This window comes from Corylus avellana, chromosome ca5, assembly GCF_901000735.1.
Source record: "Corylus avellana chromosome ca5, CavTom2PMs-1.0".
NCBI lineage: Eukaryota > Viridiplantae > Streptophyta > Magnoliopsida > Fagales > Betulaceae > Corylus > Corylus avellana.
Window position 1 is genome coordinate 32,796,847 of NC_081545.1, and position 24,301 is coordinate 32,821,147.

At 33.2% G+C, this 24,301-nt stretch overlaps 5 protein-coding genes across 5 annotated transcripts; all 5 read left to right on the forward strand.

Annotated features, from left to right (window-relative positions):
* Positions 1-796: 796 nt before the first annotated feature.
* Positions 797-1,324, forward strand: LOC132182174 (uncharacterized). Its single transcript, XM_059595364.1, has one exon. It carries the CDS (start codon positions 797-799, stop codon positions 1,322-1,324), a length of 528 nt encoding a protein of 175 aa, XP_059451347.1.
* Positions 1,325-3,732: 2,408 nt separating this feature from the next.
* Positions 3,733-4,266, forward strand: LOC132182175 (uncharacterized). The gene has a single exon (XM_059595365.1). The coding sequence runs from the start codon at positions 3,733-3,735 to the stop codon at positions 4,264-4,266; it is 534 nt and encodes a 177-aa protein (XP_059451348.1).
* Positions 4,267-7,861: 3,595 nt separating this feature from the next.
* On the forward strand, positions 7,862-8,395 carry LOC132182176 (uncharacterized). Its single transcript, XM_059595366.1, has one exon. The coding sequence runs from the start codon at positions 7,862-7,864 to the stop codon at positions 8,393-8,395; it is 534 nt and encodes a 177-aa protein (XP_059451349.1).
* Positions 8,396-17,885: 9,490 nt separating this feature from the next.
* On the forward strand, positions 17,886-18,413 carry LOC132182177 (uncharacterized). The gene has a single exon (XM_059595367.1). It carries the CDS (start codon positions 17,886-17,888, stop codon positions 18,411-18,413), a length of 528 nt encoding a protein of 175 aa, XP_059451350.1.
* Positions 18,414-20,854: 2,441 nt separating this feature from the next.
* LOC132182179 (pectinesterase inhibitor 2-like) lies at positions 20,855-21,376 on the forward strand. The gene has a single exon (XM_059595368.1). It carries the CDS (start codon positions 20,855-20,857, stop codon positions 21,374-21,376), a length of 522 nt encoding a protein of 173 aa, XP_059451351.1.
* Positions 21,377-24,301: the final 2,925 nt, after the last annotated feature.

Consider the following 24,301-nt stretch of genomic DNA (forward strand, 5'->3'; position numbering starts at 1 on the left):
GAAGCTAAACTATGGATTATGATGCTCCACATTTGAAAATATAAATATGAAGAAAAACAAAGTTTGATAGTGTGTATATCAACATGACATGCTCAAAATGGCCGGTTTTCTTTTCTCAATTTCGTAAGTATTCACTTACCTTTATTACTCAGATGATTCTTTAGACATCCTAACTTCCTACACAATAAACCAACTTATAATTAGTTAAACACTAATTACAACCCTAAAACCACACTTTTAAACCTAAAACACACATTGAAAAGAAGTTTACCGTAACAACGAAGGTCTAATACAACATCATGGTATCTGAGTGAGCTTAAACTAAGTATATGCCAATTTTGGGAAGACATGATTATAGGCTATAGCCATCCATAGCGTATATGCCTACAGCTAGCTAACAGGAGATAAGGTGTCATTGGATGCAGCATGCAAGTGTTTTTAGTATTCAAACTATATATCGAAAAAGGGAAAAAAAAAAAATTGGGAGTCATTTTAATTAGTTGGTATTTTGAAAAATGCTTCAATATTATTTTTAGCATGTTTGACCAAAAAAAAAAAGAAAGTAATTAATATAAGTGGAGTTGAAAATGTTTCTGCTGAAAACATGGGGAGTGAGTGAATAGTACATGCAAGTTCATATTGTCCAATAGAATTGAACCACAAAGAGACTCTATTAAACAGAGTGATTGTATGGTCATAATCTAATCTCTCTGCTCTTTATATACACTTGAATGTATTTCTTAAAAGTTAGATCAATATATAACAAGATAAAATATTCCTCCACAAAAAAGCAAAGATGAACACCATTTCTTGCTCAAAGGTCTTCCTAATTGTGCTGCTTGTAACTCTCTTCCCAACCCAAATTCTTTCTCAAAATTTAGCAGTTTGTGATCACACTGAGTATAGGGTATTGTGCAGAAAAACTCTTAGCTCGGACTCGGCGAGTAAATCGGCCACTAGTTTTGATGACGTAGCCATGATTATGCTAAAGCATGCAACATCTACAGCAAACCAAATAAGTGACCAACTCATAAACTTGCTCAAACAAGCACAATCGTCGTGGGGCGGCGATGTAGTTGCCCTGGTACATTGCAGTAAGTACTACAAAGATGCAATTGGAAAACTTGCGGATTCGAAAAAAGCCCTGCAATCAAAGAGGTATGCGGATGTTAAGAATTCGATCTTGGTTGCCATGACTGCTGTTGGCAAATGTGACCAAGACTTCAAGAAATTTGGAAAAAACAGCAATCCTCCATTAGGCTATCAGGGTGACACATATATCGTGCTTTGCAGAATTGTCTTGCAATTGACCACTCGCAAATGAACTCATTCATTCAAACTGTTTTCTCAATTTAATTTACAATTCCATTATACTACTAATGGATTTAATTGTACGTAGCAAGTAAATTGTAATAGATTTACAAATTGTGTTTGTTTCAAATTTTGGATGCTGTAAAATAAATCTACATAATAATATTTTATAATTTCAATATCTTTAACTTTTAGGGTTTCACAATAAACTTAATTACTGAAATCCATAACAATAAATAGCCTTTAAATCTTGATCTGAAAGCCTAAAACACCATAAAATGGTTTCTCTCACTCGACCCTCTTAAGTCACATCAAACTTATAATGAATGTTGTGTATATTTATAGGGTGATGGTTTTGTTTGTTGTGTACATTGTAATCTCTCCTTAGTAGCTTAGTTTCAGGCTTTCAGCCTTGTACGGTGTTTGTTTAGGTTAATGCATACATCAAAATGAATAAATAATTCAACAAGGGAATATTATTGTCATTTTGGGTTACATCTTTTCTATGTGGTTTAACACAAAACTCTAACATAAGGACTAAATGAAAGGGGCTAATAATTTGAGAGAGCAATTGTAACTTTTTTAAAATTTTGAAGACAAATTATAATTTGACGGTAAGTTTAAAGAGGGTACGTAGCCTAAAAATGAGGAAAAAACGTTTTCTTCTTTTTGTGTTTCAAGCAGTAAGATATGAATTTAATATGAATGTAGATGAGTATTAGGCCAATATTATGCCTATTATTTTATTCAAAATATAACAAAAAAGAAAGCTATACAACTGATACGTTTTAAGAGAGGCATTCTCCAATTGTATCCCAGGCTTATTGCCAACCAAAGCCCCGAAGGGATCCGCTCACTGGCCCAAGCCAACTCTTGGGTTGATGCTGTAATCTGGAAATCCTATTTTGGAGGCCAGAAGGGTCTTGAAATCCAGCACTCTTATGAGTCTTGTCGACTCATGTGATTTGATTGGACAATGTGCCTCCACCTCAAGTTTGATTGCTTCACCTTATAAATTTTTCTCTTATTAATTAGACCAGCACCGATTTGGAGATTTAATCCATCCAACCAGTCAACTTTGACACATCAACTAATCAACTGATTTTTCTCTTTTACATTTTTCATTTTATTTTAAATTTTAACAAATGTCTTCCCTCTTCTTAGCCAGTTCTTGAGAGAAATTTTATTCCAAATATGCTACTCATTATCTTCTTAATTATTTTTTAACTATATTTCTTTTGTAAATTTAATAGATCTGTTATTGGATTTGTGGATTCTTAGGAGTTTTATACAAATTTAATTGTAGATTCACATATTCATTATACAAAAATGGATAAAAGATGAGATGGATAATAATTTTTATTCTACTATTTATTTTGGAAAAATCAATAATTTGAAAAGTCAAAATACTAAAATGTATCTTTTTTTTTTTTTTTTGACCTTCTCGCTCCTTGTAAGAATAAAAGAAAATCTTTAAAAATAATATTTAAATAAAAGAGCAAAAGTTAATTTTTAGTTTGAGAAGTTGGATGTAGATACTTAATAAAAAAAAAGTGTAACAAACGTATTAATGACGAAAAACACGTCTTTGCTATTCTACTAATACTTGTACATGCTCTGCTATTTAATTTGCCCAAGCCCAGCTAAGTAAGAATTATGGAGCATAAATTAAAAAAAAAAATGTGTTGATTCAGGTGAAAATACTTTATTTAACATACAATTGATCCACCACTAAATTATTTAATTAATAATTAAAAATAATAATAATAATAAAAAGAAAAGAAAAGAAAAAAAAAAAGCCCATTACATTTAGACAAAAGACCTGCCCAAGTTCTATAACTTTAGATTCGATATCCCAATCATAATTTTCCTACCCTAGGAAATGGGCCTTCCCATTTTTGCCGGTTGTGGAGGAAGGGGGATTGGAACCCCGCTGGCCAACATCGTGGTGGTTCGTATAGAGAGCAAAAATTCAAAAACCGAATGAAATTAGTCTCCGGCAAGCCGCATACAATAAGACAATTTTGACATATCCCAGTTGTGCTCTCTAAAACTATGTTGGGCTCCTAAAATGTCTTTATCTTGAAAAAAACGACGCATGAAGAGGTCAATATCATTTTAATTAGTTGGACTTTTGAAAAATGCTTCAATATTATTTTTAGCATGTTTGACCAAATTTTAAAAAATAAATAAATAATAAAAAAAAGTAATTAATATAAGTGGAGTTGAAAATGTTTCTGCTAGAAACATGGGAGTGAGTGAATGGTGTACATGTAGGCTCATATCGTTCAAAAGAACCACAAATAGACTCTGTTAATCAAAGTGATTGTGTTGTCATAGTCTAATCCATTTACTCTTTATATACACTTAATGTATTTCTTAGCTGAATAACAAGATAAAATCCTCTACAAAAAAGCAAAGATGAACACCATTTCTCGCTCAAAGGTCTTCCTTGTGCTGCTTGTAACTCTCTTCCCAACCCAAATTCTTGCTCAAAATGCGATCTTAGCAGTTTGTGATCAGACTCTGTATACAGCATTGTGCATAAGAACTCTTCAATCGGACTCGGCGAGTGGGTCGGCTACTAGTTTTGAAGACGTAGCCACAATTATACTAAAGAATGCAACATCTACAGCAACCCAAATAAGTGACCAACTCACAAAACTGATCCAAGAAGGATCATCGCGATGGTCGGGCGGCGATATGGTTTCCCTGAAACATTGCAAAATTTACTACCACGATGCAATCGGAAAACTTGCGGACTCGAGCAAAGCCCTGGCATCTAGGAAGTACAATGATGTTAAGACAGGTATGTTGGCTGCCATGGGTGCTAGTCGCTCATGTGACAAAGACTTCGAGGAATATGGAAGAACCGGCAAGTCTCCATTAGGCAATCAGGGTGTCACGTATAACGAGCTTTGCAACATTGTCATAGACTTGTCCACTATCAATTGAAACGGCGATAGCTAGGCTAGCTATCCTCCTTTTCTTTTCTTTTTTCCTACCTGCTCTCATTCATTCAAACTGTTTTCTCAATTTAATTTACAATTCCATTATACTACTAATGGATTTGTAGTAAGTAAATTGTAATAAATTTACAATATGTGTTTGTTTGCTGTCAAATAAATCTACATAATAATATTCTATAATTCCATTATCTTAACTATTATGGTTTTCACAATAAACTAATGAAAAAAACTTAGTGTAATCCATAACAACAAATAGCATTTAAATCTTATCTGAAAGCCTAAAACACCATAAAATGGTTTCTTTCACTTGACCCTCTTAAGTTACACCAAATTTATAATGAATGTTGTGTATATTTTTAGGGTGATAGTTTTGTTTTTTTGTGTTGCGGCCTCTCCTTGGTAGCTTAGTTTCAGCTTTGTTTGGTGTTTGTTCTCGTTAATTTATATATCAAAATGAATAAATAATTTAACAAAGGAATATTATTGTCATTTAGGGTCACATACATCTTTAGTTTAACACAAAACTCTAACAGAAGGACTAAATGAAAAGGGCTAATAATTTGAGAGAGTAATTGTAACTTTTTTAAAATTTTGAAGAAATATTAAAATTTGACTGTAAGTTCAAAGAGAATAGCCTAAAAATTACCCTTTCTTCTTTTCGTGTTTCAAGCAGTAAGATATGAATTTACATGAGTATTAGGACAATATACATATTATTTTATTCAAAATATAAGAAAAAAGAAAGCTATATAACTGATAAGTAATTAATAAGCAAGGATGATTGCATGTGGTAAAGCATTGAAGCAAGCATATTAAAGAGAACGAGAAAGCCAACAGCCAAAAAAGCCACCGGAGGAGGGAACATCTGGTTTTTCCTCCTCCTCCTTACTGCTCCTTTTTTTTCCCTTTTATGAGTTTCTCTCTATTGAGAGAACTCATTTTCTCTCTGTAGTTTTTTCTTTGGACTCTCTAATCTCTTTACGAGACTTTATTTATGGTCTTTGATAATTTATCTCCGACCCTCAAAAAAACGCAGCCACTGTCTCTCTCATCGTTAGTCACCTTCTCCGCTGCGTTTTTGGAGCATCTTCTACAAATACTGTAAGATACTCTTTAGTTAAATGTAGAAGTTTTGTCCCTCCAGCACACACGGTAAAGTAGCATTTTTCCTTGAAGCTGCTACAGTAAGTTTTCATATTTGAAAGCTTACTGTAGCAGCTGTTATTATTATTCAATCATATTTTCTCTTTCTTTCTATTTTTTTAATCGTTTCCCTCTCTCTTTTCTATCTCTCTCTCTCTTTCTCCCGTTCTTCCCCCCCCCCCCAACGCTCCCTTCTTCGCCGAGCTCTCTTCATTCCAACCCATCCAAGATCAAGAATCAAAATCAACCCAAACTCGTCTCAATTCCAAACCCATTTCTGCTTTTACCCATTTCTAGTCCATTTCTCCAACCCATCTCTCTGCTACTGCGCGCATCTGTGAGAACGAAAGTGAAAGAGAAGGGAAGGAGAAAAAAGAAGAGAGGGAGAAACAGGGAGAGAGACCCGAGAGTGGGAGATCGAGATGGAGAGCATCTCATCCTTGGCCTTCAAGTCTTGCTCAAAAGATTGTTGCTTTTGCTTTGGCTGTTTCTTGGAGGCTGCTGCTTTGCCTTTCTTGGGCGAAGACCGTGGCTGCGGGAGGCTCTCGTGGTTCTCCTTTTCTGGGTGGTCATCTGGCGGCGGAACCGGGTCATTGGCTGATGGGTTTTTCTCCTTCAGTGCCTTCCTCGTGTTCCTTGGCCTCCTTGTAGGGACTGGGTCAATGGGCATCTCCGCAACGGTCTCAGCCATGGCTGTAGAGAGAGAGAGGAGTGAAAAAAATAATAATAAAAAATAGATTAAAAACAATATTTAAATCAAATAGGCATTGTAAGATAAATAGTATATGGGAGTTTTTTTTTTTTTTTTTTTTTTGACATATTCGCATAAAAGGGGAGAAAATGAAAAATTCAAACTAGTGACCTTCGCTTCATAAGGCGTAATCTCCAATTGATTGAACTATCCCTTAAATACATAGTATGCTGGAGTTAAATGTAAAAAAGTAGTAACTAATCTAAAATAATGGTATTTTGAGTAATTAAACTGCTAGGCATTGCTGGACATGCTCTTAGAAGTTCAGCACTCTTATGAGTCTAGTCAACCCATGTGATTTGATTGGACAATGTGCCTCCACCTCAAGTTTGATTTTTCTCTTATTAAGCCCAAGACCGATTTGGAGATTTGATCCATCCAACCAATCGACTTTGACATAGCAACAAATCAAACTGATTTTTCTCTTTTATATTTTTCATTTTATTTTAAATTTTAACAAATTTCTTTCCTCCTCTTAGCCAACTCTCGAGATAAATCACATTATCTTCTTCATTATTTTTTAACCATATTTAATAGATCTTAAATTTGTGGACTCATATAACTTTCACACAAATTTAATAATAAATTCACCTGCTCATTATACGAAAATAGATGAAAAATGAGATGGATAATAATTTTTATCATTTCTATTTTTATTCTTCTCTTTATTTTGGAAAAATCTATAATTTGGAAAGTCAAAATACTAATATATATATATATATATATATATATATATATATATATTAAAAGTTTAAATTTATTCTCCTCACAAGTTTGACCTTCTCTCTCCTGCAAGAATAAAAGAAAATCCTTCAAAAATAATATTTAAATAAAAGAGCAAAAGTTAATTTTTAGTTTGAGAAGTTAGATGTAGATACTTTGAAAAACACGTCTTTGCTATTCTATTAATACTTGTACATGCTCTGCTATTTTGCTAGAGCCCAGCTAAGGAAGAATTATGGAGCGTAAAAAAAAAATGTTGATTCGGGTGAAAATACTTTATTTAACATATAATTTATCTACCACTAAATTATTAAATTAACAACAAATAAAATAATAATAAAAAAGCCCATTACATTTAGACAAAAGACACGCCCAAGTTTGATAACTTTAGATTCGATATCCCGATCATAATTTTCCTACCCTAGGAAATAGGCCTTCCCATTTTTGCCAATTGTGGAGGAAGAGGGATCGGAACCCCGCCGGCCGACATCATGGTGGTTCGTATAGAGAGCAAAAGTTCAAAAACCAAATGAGATTAGTCTCCGACAAGCTGCATACAATAAGACAATTTTGACATATCCCAGCTGTGTTCTCTAAAACTGTGTTGGGCTCCTAAAATGTCTTTATCTAGAAAAAAAATGACGCATGAAGAGGTCAATATCATTTTTTTTTAGTTGGTCCTTTGAAAAATGCTTCAATATTATTTTTAGCATGTTTGACCAAATTTTTTTTTTTCTTAAAAAAAATAGTAATTAATACAAGTGGAGTTGAAAATGTTTCTACTGAAAACATGGGAGTGAGTGAATGGTACATGTAGGCTCATATTGTTCAAAAGAACCACAAATAAACTCTGTTAAATAAAGTGATTGTGTGGTCATAATCTAATCCCTCTACTCTATATATACACTTGAATATGTATTTCTTAACTCAATAACACGATAAAATCCTCTACAAAAAAGCAAAGATGAACACCATTTCTTGCTCAAAGGTCTTCCTTGTGCTGCTTGTAAGTCTCTTCCCAACCCAAATTCTTGCTCAAAATGCGATCTTAGCAGTTTGTGATGAAGTCACGTTCAAGGAATTGTGCAAAGATACTCTTCAATCGGATCCGACGAGTAATTCGGCTACTAGTTTTGAAGACGTAGCCGCAATTATACTAAAGAATACAACATCTACAGCAACCCAAATAAGTGACCAATACACAAACCTGCTCAACCAAGGAGTATATCGATCTACGCGCGGCGTTGAGAAGGCCATGGTAAATTGCATTAAGTACTACAAAGATGCAATCGGAAAACTTGCGGATACGAGCAAAGCCCTGCAATCTAGGAACAACATTGGTGTTAAGACAGGGTTGCTAGCCGCCAAGAATGCCAATTTCTTTTGTGAAGGCGACTTCTCGAAATTTACAGGATCCGACCGGTATCCAGGAGACAATCAGGGTATAACATTTACCATGCTTTGCCGCATTGTCTATCAATTGACCATTACCGATTGAAAAGGCGATCCTTTTTTTTTTTTTTTTTTTTTGGCTCTACCTGCTCTCATTCATTCAAACTGTTTTCTCAATTTAATTTACGAAAAACAAAAATAAATAAATAAATAAATCCTTCCATTATACTACTAATGGATTTGGTTGTTTCAAATTTTGGATGCTGTAAAATAAATCTACATAATAATATTCTATAATTCCAATATCTTAACTATTATGGTTTTCACAATAAACTGATGAAAAAAACTAACTTAATTACTGAAATCCATAACAACAAATAGCATTTGAATCTTGATCTGAAAGCCTAAAACACCATAAAATGGAACACCATAAAATGGTTTTTTTCGCTTGACCCTCTTAAGTTACACTAAATTTAGAATGAATGTTGTATATTTATAGGGTGAAGGTTTTGTTTTTTGTGTTGTGGGCTCTTCTTGGTAGCTCGGTTTCAGCCTTGTTTGGTGTTTGTTCAGGTTAATTTATACATCAAAATGAATAAGGGCCCGTTTGGGAGTGCGATTTCAATAAGTGTGATTTTAAAAATTGCATTTTTAAAATCGCACAGGCGTTTGGTAAAACATGCTAAAAAGTTTTTTTTTTTTTTAATCAATTGAGTATTTGGATAATATTAGCAAATAATTGCGGTTTCATGACCAAACTACCAATAAGGACATTTCTTTATAATAGTGAAAAAACTAACATTGTCTATAAGCCTCCATTTTTAACACCTATGCAAACAAAAGTATGACTTATAATTTGACATTAACTTTGAGTTTTCTACTTAGGCAATTATATATTGCTATATTACTTGTTTCTATATGCTTTTTTGTTTCTGTATTTTTTTTTTTCTTGAAACATATCCTAAACAGACATATAATAAAAAAATACAAGAACAATCCATCAAATTAAACTAATAATATTTATCAAATTTAACTGTTACATAATTCACCAATAATTTAAATTGGTACTTGATAACTGTTTATTACCCATTAAAAAAAATATATATAAAAAATTATCACTGTTTATTACCCATTAAAAAATATATATATAAAAAAATATCACCAACTGTTACAATGCAATACCCATTAAAAAATAAAAATAAAAATCCATCACAAATTGTTGCTGTAGAGTACCTTTAAAAAAAGAAAAAAGAAAAAGAGAAGCCATAAAAAACCATTGTGCACATCACTATGCAATGCACAGTGACCTAAGAAAAATCATCATCTTGGTCACTGTATAGTGTATTTTTTTTAAAGAAAAAGCCTCACGCAGTTACTGTACACGCACTATCACATTACTGTGCGTGTACAGTGATCTATCACTGCATACTATGATAGATTGCAGATCACTATGCATGCATGGTAATCTAAATAAAATTTTGAAAAAAAATAAAATCACAACTTTACTCTGTAGAAATGGTTGAAGAACATAAACGCATATATAAAAAAGTACAGTAATCATACAAACCACATAAAATAACACCGAACACCAAACAGTGAAAAGTTTTACAAAAGCAAAAGAGTTATATGGAGAGAAAGAAAATATTAAGGTGAGATTATTACCTGGTCGAGGGGCGGAGAGATGGACAACAGCGACGCACACTGTTACAGGGCAGAGAAAGGATGAACAAGACAAAGAGGATGAAGAAAAAAAAATAGAAAAGAAGGGTTTTAATATATTTTAGGGGATATTCTTGGTATTTTTTTCATTCCCGTTCAATAAAAGATAACTATTGCGCCAAATATCTTTTTAATAGAAATCGTGATTTTGTTTTAAATTCGCACTTTTTCAAATAAGCATCATCTAATCAGCTTATGGAAATCGTAAATTTTTTTGCGATTTTAAAATTTGCGTTTTTAAAATCGCAATTGCAAACACCCTAAAATTGTGATTTCGTTTAAAATCACAGATTATTTTTAAAAATACGCACTCCCAAACGCACCCTAAATAATTTAGCAATGGAATATTATTGTCATTTTGGGTCACATACATCTTTTCTATCTGGTTTAACACAAAACTCTAACTGAAGGACTAAATGAAAAGGGCTAATAATTTGAGAGAGTAATTGTAACTTTTTAAAAATTTTGAAGAAAAATTACTAAAAATTACCCTTTTCTTCTTTTTGTGTTTCAAGCAGCATGGTATGAATTCAATATGAATTGACATGAGTATTAGGCCAATATACCTGTTATTTTATTCAAAATATAAGAAAAAAGAAAGCCATATAACTGATAAGTGATAAGCGAGGATGATTGCATGTGCTAAAGCATTGAAGCAAGCATATTGAAAAGTACTCTCTTCTCTCTCCTAAAAAGAAAAAAAAGAAAGAAAAAAAAGACAGACAAACCCAACAGCCAAAAAAGCCACCGGAGGAGGAGGGAAAATCAAATCTGGTTTCCCTTCTCCTCCTCCTTACTGCTCTTTTCTTTTCCCTTTTCTGAGTTTCTCTCTTTTGAGAGAACTCATTATCACTCTAGAGTTTTTTTTTCAAAATCCTCTAGTCTCTTTACGAGGCTTTATCTATCGTCTTTGATGATTGATCCCCGACCCTCCAAAAAACGTAGCCATCGTCTCCCTCCTCGCTAGTCACCTTTTTCACTGCGTTTCTCGGCTAGATCTATGATTTTTGAAGATGTGTTTTTTCAAAATTGGATCTTCATTTATCCGCCAATTCCAACATGCAACGCACCACAGCACCACCATCACTGGTGTCCTAGCTGCCCGGCCCCACCATTCGCACCTCCCCTCGACATCCATGCGCTAGAGCGTGGACCTCACGCGCTTGCATGTGGATCTAACATGCCGAAATGTAACTCTCACATGTCGGACAACATCCTCGCAAGGCTCTCCTTCACCTTGCCCTCCTCCAAAGCTGCTGTTTTCTGAGTTAGTTCCGTGTTTTTTGGTTGTTCGTTTGTTATCCCAAACTATTTGGGCTTTAGACTCTTTGTCTGTGATGGAGATCCCCTTTCCACTGTTCTTGCTCTTCTTAGTCTTTTCAATTTCCTTGGAAGTCAGATTAGATCTAAGTTGTTTGTTTGTCTTCTTTAGAAGTCAGATTAGATCTAAGTTTATAGGGGTCTTTGTACTTTCCAGTGGTTTTATCCATGATAATGGGCTGCGGCCATCAAAAACTGCATTCCCAAGTGATTTCCACCTTCCTAAATCTTCTTTAAGGCTTTGAGGTGTTTGTGATCATTGTTGGGTTAGTTTGTTCTCTTATTTTCTCTTGTCTTTCTTTTTCCCTGTAATTCTGCATTTTCAATTTTATGTTGTTTGCAATGAAGTTGTTCTTAAAAAATATATATAATAATAAATAAAATAAAAAAGATAGCAAGGCATTCTCCAATTGTATCCCAGGCTTCTTGTCATCAGGAAATCCAAGCCATCCAAAGCCTAGAAGGGATCGGGTCACTGGCCCAAGCCAACTCTTGGGCTGATGCTGTAATCAGAAATCCTATTTTGGAGGCGAAAAGGGTCTTAGAAATTCAGAACACCCCTACTTTTGAACCCATGTGATTCGATTGGACAATGTGCCTTCACCTCAAGATTTTTCTCTTATTAGGCCCAGCACCGATTTGGAGCTTTAATCCATCCAACTAATCAACTTTGACACATCAACTGATTTTTCTCTTTCACATTTTTCATTTTATTTGAAATTTTAACAAATTTCTTTCCTCTTCTTAGCTAACTCTCCAGAGAAATTTTATTCCAAGTATGTTACACATTATCTTCTTCATTCTTTTTTAACTATGTATATTTTTTTTGTAAATTTAATAGATTGATTATTGGATTTGTGGACACGCTCACACAAATTCAATAGTAGATTTACATATTCATTCTAAAAAATGGACAAAGGATTAAATGAATAAAGATTTTTATCATTTATCTTTTTATTCTTCTTTTATTTTGGAAAAATCTATAATTTGGAAAGTCAAAAAGACTAAAATGTATCTTTTTGACTCTCCAATAAATCTTTAAAAAAAAATAAAAATTAAAGTTTGAATTTTCTCTCCTCACAAGTTTGACCTTCTCTCTCCATGCAAGAATAAAAGAAAAGCCTTAAAAAATAATATTTAAGTAAAAGAGCAAAAGTGAATTTTTAGCTTGAGGAGTCGATGTAAATACTTCGAAAAATGTTGACAACTAAAAAAAAAAAAAAGGTGTAGTAAACGTATTAATGAATAAAAACACATCTTTGCTATTCTACTAATACTTGCCTGCTCGGCTACTTTGCCCAAGCCCAGCTAAGAAAGAATTATGGAGCGTAAAACAAAAAAAAATGTTGATTCGGGTGGAAATATTTTATTTAACATATAATTGATCCAGCACTAAATTATTAAATTAACAATATATAAAAATAAAAGAAATATGCCCATTACATTTAGACAAAAGACACGCACCCAAGTTTTATAACTTTAGATTCACTATCCCGACATAATTTTCCTACCCTAGGAAATGGGCCTTCCCATTTTTGCCGGTTGTGAAGGAAGAGGAATTAGAACCCTGCTGGCTAACCGACACCGTGGTGATTCGTATAGAGAGTAAAAGTTTAAAAATTGAATGAGATTAGACTTTAGCAAGCCACATACAATAAGACAATTTTGACACATCCTAGTTATATTCTCTAAAACCGTGTTGGGCTCATAAAATGTCTTTATCCAGCAGAAAACGATGTATGAAGAAGTCAATATCAATAGTTTTTTTTTTCTTTCTAAGGTTTGTCCAGGGAAAATAATATAAAGGAAGAAATAAAATTGGAGTTTTCTTGAGAGACTTATATTCTTACCTTCTAGACTTCAAAGTTCTCTTGCCCTTGTTTTACTTCTGGCATCAGCTAGAGAATCTAGCCAATTTGTGTAAATTGGCCCACCAATATTAATTATGACCTTCCCCAATTGTCAAAATCATCGCCCTTCTAGATCGATCTCCATGAAAATGATAGATGTGAGGGGGCTCTGAATTATATAATTCATATTTTTTTTTAATTTATTTTTTAAGTATCATATAGCCAGAATTAATTTCGTATTTCTTTGTGTAAGAAATTAATGTTGGGATTGTTGAGGTATTAGCAGCAGCAAAGAGAGAGAAAAATGCTTGGTTTGTGTGGTGATGTGGTGAATGGATAGTCAACAAAGATAGACGAAAAATCGGTGGAAAAAAAAAAAAAAAAGGGCAAAACTGTCCTTCTCTTGGCCATTTGTCAGCTTAATCATTATTTGGTTTATTGATTTTTTGTTGTTCTAATTATTATCTGGTTTGTCCCAAAAGGTAGCTACTTAGCTGGGACTACACTTTATGAAGTGGAGGTCACTAGATTGAATCTCCCTCCTCCCTCTTATGCGGACATGCCAAAAAAAAAAAAAAAAAAAAATTATTATCTAGTTTATTGGTTCTTTGTTGACCTATACCTATTTTTAGCCTGCTATTGGCCCAATCAGTATTCGGTCTATTGTTGTTCATTTATTGACCTATATCTACTTTTAGCCTTTTGTTAACCCAATTTATTTGGCCTTTTGTGATATTAATTTGGATTACTAGGAAATATAGAGTGAGAACTTTTAAAAAAATAAAAATAAAAAATAAAAAAAATAAAATAGAGTGATAGATATTCCTCCATTTATGGGACATGAGACTATGAGAGAGGATTTTGCTTGAGTGCCTATGCTTTACGGTATTGTAGAAAATTATGGTCGTTCATGTTAAACTAAAAATAAAAAATAAAAACGTGAAGTGCTGTGCTGGATATGCTTGTTAGGTTGCTTTATTTGATAATAAAAAATAAAAAAAAAAGAAGGAATATCGGTTGAAAAGAAAAGAAAAACGAAAAAAAAAAAAATCAAAAGAGGCCAAGTTGCCCATGCTTTGGCCCATAGTTGTCCTATTTCAGCTCGCCCTTTGTAGTATTAGTTTAAAACCCAGGTCATTTTAACCTAAAATTGGCCATCTTTTTGTTTGGCCTTTGTGGTATTGTTAAAAATTTACCTTTGTACTATTGTTTAAAACTCAGGCCTATTTTAATCTACAGTTGGTTCTTATTTCAGCTTAAAGTTGGCTCCTTTTTTTGGCCCATAAATGACCATCTTTTGTATTGTTTTGCCATCTGTAGAAGAAGAAGAAAAGAAAGAAAGAAAGAAAAAAGAACAAAAAAAAAAAAAAAAAAAATCAAACTCAAGGTTTCATAACCTTTCACCTTGAGTTTGAGGGAGAATGTTAGAATATATTGTGATATTATGAGAATATATATTACAATATATTAGCATTGGTTGTAATTGATAAAATCAAATCAGAATTAAATATACATGATTTGATTTTATTAATCATACCACTTTATATTATATCCACATCCCTATAAATATGAACTATTTGTATTGTAAAATGATCGAATAAAAGCATAATGCAGTCCTTATGGCTTTATCTATATATCTAGGTCAAAAATCCAACCACATAAAATTATTGTGTCTCTTTTACTATTTTGTTTATTTATTTCCGCTATTATTTTCTTTTCTTTTTTGATTATTAATTTCTTCGACCCATAATACTGGGATATGAAAAATATTCTACCAAAAATAAATAAAGTTATTGAGTGGTTTTCTGCAATAAACAAGAGAAAGAAGTTTTCTTCTCAAAAAAAAAAAGGGTAAAGTTCACTTAACCCCTTCAAACTAACTCCCCAATGATAATTTACCCCCAAGCTATCAATTGTGACAATTTACCTTCAAAACTACCAAAACAATGACAATATATCCCAAATTTTAACAAAATAAAAAAATTACCCTTACTAAAATAAAAATAAAAATACTAAAATTTATTTATTTATTTTCAAAATTTTAAAGGTATTTTTGTCTTATTGAAAATTTTATAGGGGTAATTTCGTCATTTTGTAGGGGGTAAATTGTCATTGTTTTGGTAGTTTATGAGGTAAATTGTCGTAATTAATAATTTGAGCGGTAGATTGTCATTGTGGTGGTAGTTTGAGGGGGTTAAGTGGACTTTATACCCAAAAGAGAGAAGGTTTGGTTGCCTCAATTTAGCAATCTTTTTAATTTATAATTTTTTTTTTTATGAAAAAATTATACTTTACTCCGTACAATTTAGTTTGAGGTGATTTTTAATTTGATTTTTTATTTATTTATTTTTTTTCAATTTTTGTAATGCACCTCTCAAACTTTTAAATTTTTTCAATTCAACCTATCCGTCAGTCAAAACCGCTTTAATCGACGAAAAAGTGATCACAAACTCGTAAGTGATCACTTATGCACCTTTCTTCCCCAAAATGCCCCCTACCCATTCTCAGACCTGGTATCCTCTATTTCCTTTTGCCCTGATCTTTCCAGTCAAATCCCGGCCAAAAAAGTTAGTTTTCCAGTGACCCACCCTTCTTGATTCACAATCTCACCAATGGAGACCCATCATCAGTCGGAAGAGTCACAAGGTCACAGGCCTCGGCTGCTTTAAACAACAACAACAACAACGGCATTCCCCTCTCAAGTGAGTGGTTTTCTCCTCAGACCTGAACCAAAAAAAAAAAAAAAAAAAAATTCTTCATGGGTGGGGAGAGCTATTGCAGGCCCCGAAACTAACTACTCCGTAAGTGGGGAGAGCTCCTTCGTGGGTGGCGGAATTCAACCTCTGAACCTTATTGCCGGTGCCGCCACAGCTGGCGGTGGTGGCACCGCTGAAGTGGCTTCGTCTGCCATGGCACTTTTTGATCCTTCTTCTCTATACCCAGGTCCGCTTAACACCTTCATGGCTGGTACGCATTTCTTCCCACCCCCAAGATCATGAAAACAATCCCACATTCTTCCATCTCTCTCTCTCTCTCTCTCACCAACTTTTCTCTCTGCCGGCAAGTTTTCATAATATTGATGATCATGTAGTAAATTTGACAATCATTCAAGTAGGAGTAAAGGCAATCCAATTTTTTTATTTTTTTAACAAGTCACGTGATTACTTTTCCGTAGTCGAACTAACTTTAATGAAGTTTTTAAGACATGAAGTGGGTATCCGGCCCATTAAACTGCTATTTGAAGACTTACAATTCACGGCAATTGATTAAAAAATCTTAAGCCTAAAAATATCTCATGTTCTGGATGCTTCCGGCAATTACATTAATCTTAGCTGTCCAAATCTGATAGGGCACCCAACAACATAACAAATTTAGTCGTGCAAGGCTGACTAATAAGGTTATCAATCGTGCAAGGCTGACTAATAATGTTATTTTTTTAAGAGGAATACTACACTTTTTAAATTTTTTAAAAAAATAATATGTCACAATCTTATAAGATAATGATATATTTTTCAAAATAATAAATTACATAAAATTGTGACATAATAGAGCAAATTTTACAAATAATTTTTAGGAAGCCGAATTTCTTCATCCACAGTGGCAACTAGTTACTGGGCCTTGGTTAGTCGTGCTTCAGCCCATTTATTGAAAAAAAAAAAAAAAAAAGAAGAGAGAGATGCACTTTTACTGTGATCCCTGTCCTGGGCTGGGCACTTATCTTGCGTAATGATCTACCCATGGCCAACAGGAAATAATTAATGTGGGTCTCTACTCACGCTAGCACAATTATCACAATAAATTTTCAACAGCTTGACAATAGTGTCAACAATTTTCAAGTCATGTTTTAGTGATGTGTATATTAAAAATTTTCACATTTTAATATATATACCAAAAGACTCTTGAAGAAGCCAAACTATGGATTATGATGCTTCACATTTGAAAATATAAATATGAAGAAAAAAAAAAGTTTGATAGTGTTTATATCAACATGACATGCTCAAAATGGCCGGTTTTCTTTTCTCAATTTCATAAGTATTCACTTACCTTTATCACTCAGGTGATTCTTTAGACATCTTAACTTCCTGCACTATAAACCAACTTATAATTAGTTAAACACTAATTACAACCCTAAAACCACACTTTTAAACCTAAAACACACATTGAAAAGAAGGTTACCGTAACAACGAAGGTCTAATACAACATCATGGTATCTGAGTGAGCTTAAACTAAGTATATGCCAATTTTGGAAAGACATGATTATAGGCTATAGCCATCCATAGCGTATATGCCTACAGCTAGCTAACAGGAGATAAGGTGTAATAGGATGCAGCATGCAAGTGTTTTTAGTATTCAAACTATATATCGAAAAAGGAAAAAAAAAAAAAAAAAAATTGGGAGTCATTTTAATTAGTTGGTATTTTGAAAAATGCTTCAATATTATTTTTAGCATGTTTGACCAAATAAAAAAAGAAAGTAATTAATACAAGTGGAGTTGAAAATGTTTCTGCTGAAAACATGGGGAGTGAGTGAATAGTACATGCAAGTTCATATTGTCCAACAGAATTGAACCACAAAGAGACTCTATTAAATAGAGTGATTGTATGGTTATAATCTAATCTCTCTGCTCTTTATATACACTTGAATGTATTTCTTAGAAGTTAGATCAATATATAACAAGATAAAATATTCCTCTGCAAAAAAGCAAAGATGAACATCATTTCTTGCTCAAAGGTCTTCCTAATTGTGCTGCTTGTAACTCTCTTCCCAACCCAAATTCTTTCTCAAAATTTAGCAGTTTGTGATCACACTGAGTATAGGGTATTGTGCAGAAAAACTCTTAGCTCGGACTCGGCGAGTAAATCGGCCACTAGTTTTGACGACGTAGCCATGATTATGCTAAAGCATGCAACATCTACAGCAAACCAAATAAGTGACCAACTCATAAACCTGCTCAAACAAGCACGATCGTCGTGGGGCGGCGATGTAGTTGCCCTAGTAAATTGCAGTAAGTACTACAAAGATGCAATTGGAAAACTTGAGGATTCGAGAAAAGCCCTGCAATCAAAGAGGTACGCGGATGTTAAGAAGCCAATCTTGGTTGCCATGACTGCTGTTGGCAAATGTGACCAAGACTTCAAGAAATTTGGAAAAAACAGCAATCCTCCATTAGGCTATCAGGGTGACACATATATCGTGCTTTGCAGAATTGTCTTGCAATTGACCACTCGCAAATGAACTCATTCATTCAAACTGTTTTCTCAATTTAATTTACAGTTCCATTATACTACTAATGGATTAGTTCCATTATACTACTAATGGATTTAATTGTATGTAGCAAGTAAATTGTAATAGATTTACAAATTGTGTTTGTTTCAAATTTTGGATGCTGTAAAATAAATCTACATAATAATATTTTATAATTCTAATATCTTTAACTTTTAGGGTTTAACAATAAACTTAATTACTGAAATCCATAACAATAAATAGCCTTTAAATCTTGATCTGAAAGCCTAAAACACCATAAAATGGTTTCTCTCACTCGACCCTCTTAAGTCACATCAAACTTATAATGAATGTTGTGTATATTTATAGGGTGATGGTTTTGTTTGTTGTGTACATTGTAGTCTCTCCTTAGTAGCTCAGTTTCATGCTTTCAGCCTTGTTCGATGTTTGTTCAGGTTAATGTATACATCAAAATGAATAAATAATTTAACAAGGGAATATTATTGTCATTTTGGGTTACATCTTTTCTATATGGTTTAACACAAAACTCTAACATAAGGACTAAATGAAAGGGGCTAATAATTTGAGAGAGCAATTGTAATTTTTTAAAAATTTTGAAGAAAAATTATAATTTGACTGTAAGTTTAAAGAGGGTAGCCTAAAAATTAGGAAAATATGCTTTCTTCTTTTTGTGTTTCAAGCAGTAAGATATGAATTTAATATGAATGTAGATGAGTATTAGGCCAATATTATGCCTATTATTTTATTCAAAATATAACAAAAAAGAAAGCTATATAACTGATAGGTTATAAGCAAGGCATTCTCCAATTGTATCCCAGGCTTATTGTCATCAGGAAATCCAAGCCATCCAAAGCCCAGAAGGGATCGGCTCACTGGCCCAAGCAAACTCTTGGGCTGATGCTGTAATCTGGAAATCCTATTTTGGAGGCGAAAAGGGTCTTGAAATCCAGCACTCTTATGAGTCTTGCCAACCCATGTGATTTGATTGGACAATGTGCCTCCACCTCAAGTTTGATTTGCTTCACCTTCTAATTGTTTCTCTTATTAGGCCCGGCACCGATTTGGAGATTTAATCCATCCAGCCAATCGACTTTGACACATCAACTAATCAAACTGATTTTTCTCTTTTATATTTTTCATTTTATTTTAAATTTTAACAAATTTCTTTCCTCTTCTTAGCCAACTCTCGAGATAAATCACATTATCTTCTTCATTATTTTTTAACTATATTTAATAGATCTTCTATTGAATTTGCGGACTCATATAGCTTTCACACAAATTTAATAGTAAATTCACCTGCTCATTATACGAAAATAGATGAAAAATTAGATGGATAATAATTTTTATCATTTCTATTTTTATTCTGCTCTTTATTTTGGAAAAATCTATAATTTGCAAAGTCAAAATACTAAAATGTATCTTTTTGACACTCTCTCTCTCTCTCTCTCTCTCTCTCATATATATATATATATATATATTAAAAGTTTGAATTTTCTCTCCTCACAAGTTTGACCTTTTCTCTCCTTGAAAGAATAAAAGAAAATCCTTAAAAAATAATATTTAAATAAAAAAGCAAAAGTTAATTTTTAGTTTGAGAAGTTAGATAGAGATACTTTGAAAAACACGGCTTTGCGTACATGCTCTGATATTTTGCTAGAGTCCAGCTAAGTTAGAATTATGGAGCGTAAAACAAAAAACAAAAATACTTTATTTAACATATAATTGATCCACCACTAAATTATTAAATTAACAATAAATAAAAAAGGAAAAAAATGAAAAGAAAAAAAAAGCCCATTACATTTAGACAAAAGACACGCCCAAGTTCTATAACTTTAGATTTGATATCCTGATTCTATAACTTTAGATTTGATATCCTGATGATAATTTTCCTACCGTAGGAAATGGGCCTTCCCATTTTTGCCGGTTGTGGCAGAAGAGGGATTGGAACCCCGCCGGCCGACATCGTGGTGGTTCATATAGAGAGCAAAAGTTCAAAAACCAAATGAGATTAGTCTCCGGCAAGCCGCATACAATAAGACAATTTTGACATATCCCAACTGTGCTCTCTAAAACTGTGTTGGACTCCTAAAATGTCTTTGTCTAGAAAAAAAACGACGCATGAAGAGGTCAATATCATTTTAATTAGTTGGTCTTTTGAAAAATGCTTCAATATTATTTTTAGCATGTTTGACCGATTTTTTTTTTTTTAAAAAAAGTAATTAATATATGTGAGGTTGAAAATGTTTCGCTGGAAACATGAGAGTGAGTGAATGGTGCATGCAGGCTCATATTGTCCAAAAGAACCACAAATAAACTTTGTTAAACAAAGTGATTGTGTGGTCGTAATTTAATCCCTCTACTCTTTATATACACTTGAATATATATATTTCTTAACTCAATAACAAGATAAAGTCCTCTACAAAAAAGCAAAGATGAACACCATTTCTTGCTCAAAGGTCTTCCTTGTGCTGCTTGTAAGTCTCTTCCCAATCCAAATTCTTGCTCAAAATGCGATCTTAGCAGTTTGTGATGAAGTCACGTTCAAGGTATTGTGCAAAGATACTCTTCAATTGGATCCGACGAGTACGTCGGCTACTAGTTTTGAAGACGTAGCCGCAATTATACTAAAGAATACAACATCTACAGCAACCCAAATAAGTGACCAATTCACAAACCTGCTCAACAAAAGAGTATATAGCGGCAGTAAGGTTGCCCTGGTAAATTGCATTAAGGACTACCAAGATGCAATCAGAAAACTTGCAGATACGAGCAAAGCCCTGCAATCTAGGAACTACAATGATATTAAGACAGGGATGATAGCCGCCCAGGATGACGGTCTCTCATGTGACAAAGACTTCAGGGATTTTGCAAGAAATGACCAGTATCTAGGAGCCAATCAGGTTAAAACATATATCATGCTTTGCAGCATTGTCTATCAATTGACTATCAATTGAAAGGGCAATAGCTAGCTAGCTATCCTTTTTTTTTTTTTTTGCTCTACCTGCTCTCATTCATTCAAACAAACTGTTTTCTCAATTTAATTTACGAAAAAAATAAATAAATAAATAAATCCTTCCATTATACTACTAATGGATTTGGTTGTTTCAAATTTTGGATGCTGTAAAATAAATCTACATAATAATATTCTATAATTCCAATATCTTAACTATTATGGTTTTCACAATAAGCTGATGAAGAAAACTAACTTAACTGAAATCCATAACAACAAATAGCATTTGAATCTTGATCTGAAAGTCTAAAACACCATAAAATGGTTTTTTCTCACTTGACCCTCTTAAGTTACACTAAATTTAGAATGAATGTTGTGTATATTTATAGGGTGATGGTTTTGTTTTTTGTGTTGTGGCCTCTTCTTGGTAGCTCAGTTTAAGGCTTGTTTAGTGTTTGTTCGGGTTAATTTATACATCAAAATGAATAAATAATTTAACAATGATTATTGTCATTTTGGGTCACATACATCTTTTCTATCTAGTTTAACCCAAAACTCTAACTAAATGAAAGGGGCTAATAATTTGAGAGAGTAATTGTAACTTTTTTAAAATTTTGAAGAAAAATTACTAAAAATTACCCTTTCTTCTTTTTGTGTTTCAAGCAGTAAGGTATGAATTTAATATGAATTTACATGAGTATTAGGCCAATATGCCTATTATTTTATTCAAAATATAAGAACAAAGAAAGCTATATAACTGATAAGTGATAAGCGAGGATGATTGCATGTGCTAAAGCATTGAAGCAAGCATATAGAAAACTACTATCTTCTCTCTCCTCAAAAAAAAAAAAAAAAAAAAAAGAGAGAGAAAGCCAATAGCCAAAAAAGCCACAGGAGGAGGAGGGAATACCAGATCTGGTTTCCCTCCTCCTCCTCCTCCTACTCGTCCTTACTGCTATTTTCTTTTCCCTTTTATGAGTTTCTCTCTTTCGAGAGAACTCATTATCTCTCTAAAGTTTTTTTTTTCAAAATCCTCTAGTCTCTTTACAAGGCTTTATCTATCGTCTTTGATGATTTATCCCCAACCCTCCAAAAAACACAGCCATAGTCTCCCTCCTCGCTAGTCACCTTCTTCACTGCGTTTCTCGGCTGGATCTGTGATTTTTGAAGATGAATTTTTTCAAAATCGAACCTTCATTTCTCTGCCAGTTCCAGCATGCAACGCACCACACCACCACCATCACTGGAGTCCTAGCTGCCCGGCACCACCATTCGCACCTCCCCTCGACATGCACACGCTGGAGTGTGGACCTCGCACGCTTGCGTGTGGATCTAACGTGCCGAAGCGTAACTCTCACGTGCTGGACAGCATCCTTGCAAGGCTCTCCTTCACCTCGCCCTTCGCCAAAGCTGCTATTTTATGAGTTAGTTTTGTGTTTTTATGTTGTTCACTTGTTAACCCGAACTATTTGGGCTTCAAACTCTTTGTTTGTGATGGAGATCCCCTTTTCATTGTTCTTGTTCTTCATAGTCTTTTCAATTTCCTTGGAAGCCATGTTAGATCTAAGTTGTCATCCCTTAGTCTGTTCATCTTCTTTGGAAGTTGGATTAGATCTAAGTTTATAGGGGTGTCTTTGTACTTTCCAATGGTTTTATCCATGATAATGGGCCACGGCCATCAAAAGCTGCATTCCCAAGTGACTTCCACCTTCCTAGATCTTCTTTAAGGCTTTGAGGTGTTTGTAGTCTATTATGGTTGCGTTACTGTGTTCTCTTATTTTCTCTTATCTTTCTTTTTCCCTGTATTTCTGCATTTTCAATTTTATGTTATTTGCAATGAAGTTGTTCTTAAAAAAATATATAATAATAAATTAAAGAATAAAGTCCATATAACCCCCTCAAACTACCACTCAATTGATAATGTCCCCCAAACTTTCAATTGTGACAATGTCCTCCCCAAACTACAAAAAATTGTCAATGTTCCCCCCAATGACGAAATTACTAAAACTAAAACTTCTAGAAAAAAACTAAAACTAACAAAAAAAAAATCCAAACGTTGGCCAATTTTTTTTAAATCAATTTTATAAGAAAAAAATTAAAAAAAAATTCGATTTTTTTTTTTATATATAAAAATTGATTTTTTTTTTGTATTTTTTTTGTTTTATAATTTCATTTAAATAAAAATTTACGTTTAATAAAATGATTTTTTTTTTAAATAAAAATTTCCGTTTTAAAAAAAAATTAAAATTTTTTGTTTAAAAAAATTGTTTTTTTAAAAAATAGTATTTTTAAATTAAAATTTTTCGTTTTTTAATTAAAATTTTTCATTTTTTTTTTAAAAAAATCAATTTTTTTTTAATTTATAGGGGTATTTTTGTTTTATTGAGAAATCTATAGGGGCATTTTTGTCTTATTGCTAGTCTTCAGGGGGACATTGACAATGTTTTGGTAGTTTGGATGGGACATTGTCATAATTAAAAGTTTAGGGGGGATATTATCAATTGGGTGGTAGTTTGAGGGTGATAGGTAGACTTTACCCTAAATTAAATTAAATTAAAAAGATAAGCAAGGCATTCTCCAATTGTATCCCAGGCTTATTGTCATCAGGAAATCCAAGCCAACAAAAAGCCCAGAAGGGATCGGGTCACTGGCCCAAGCCAACTCTTGGGCTCATGCTGTAATCAGGAAATCCTAGTTTGGAGGCAAAAAGGGTCTTAGAAATTCAGCACTCCATGAGTCTAGTCAACCCATGTGATTTGAATCATTTGATTGGACAATGTGCCTCCACCTCAAGTTTGATTTTTCTCTTATTAGCTATGTTTGGTAAGGGGAAGCCCCGCACTCTAGCTGGAACGGTACTGTTCCAGCTACAGTGCAATCTGACACCAACAGACGCTAATTTTGACTTCGTAATTTTTTTTTTTTTTTT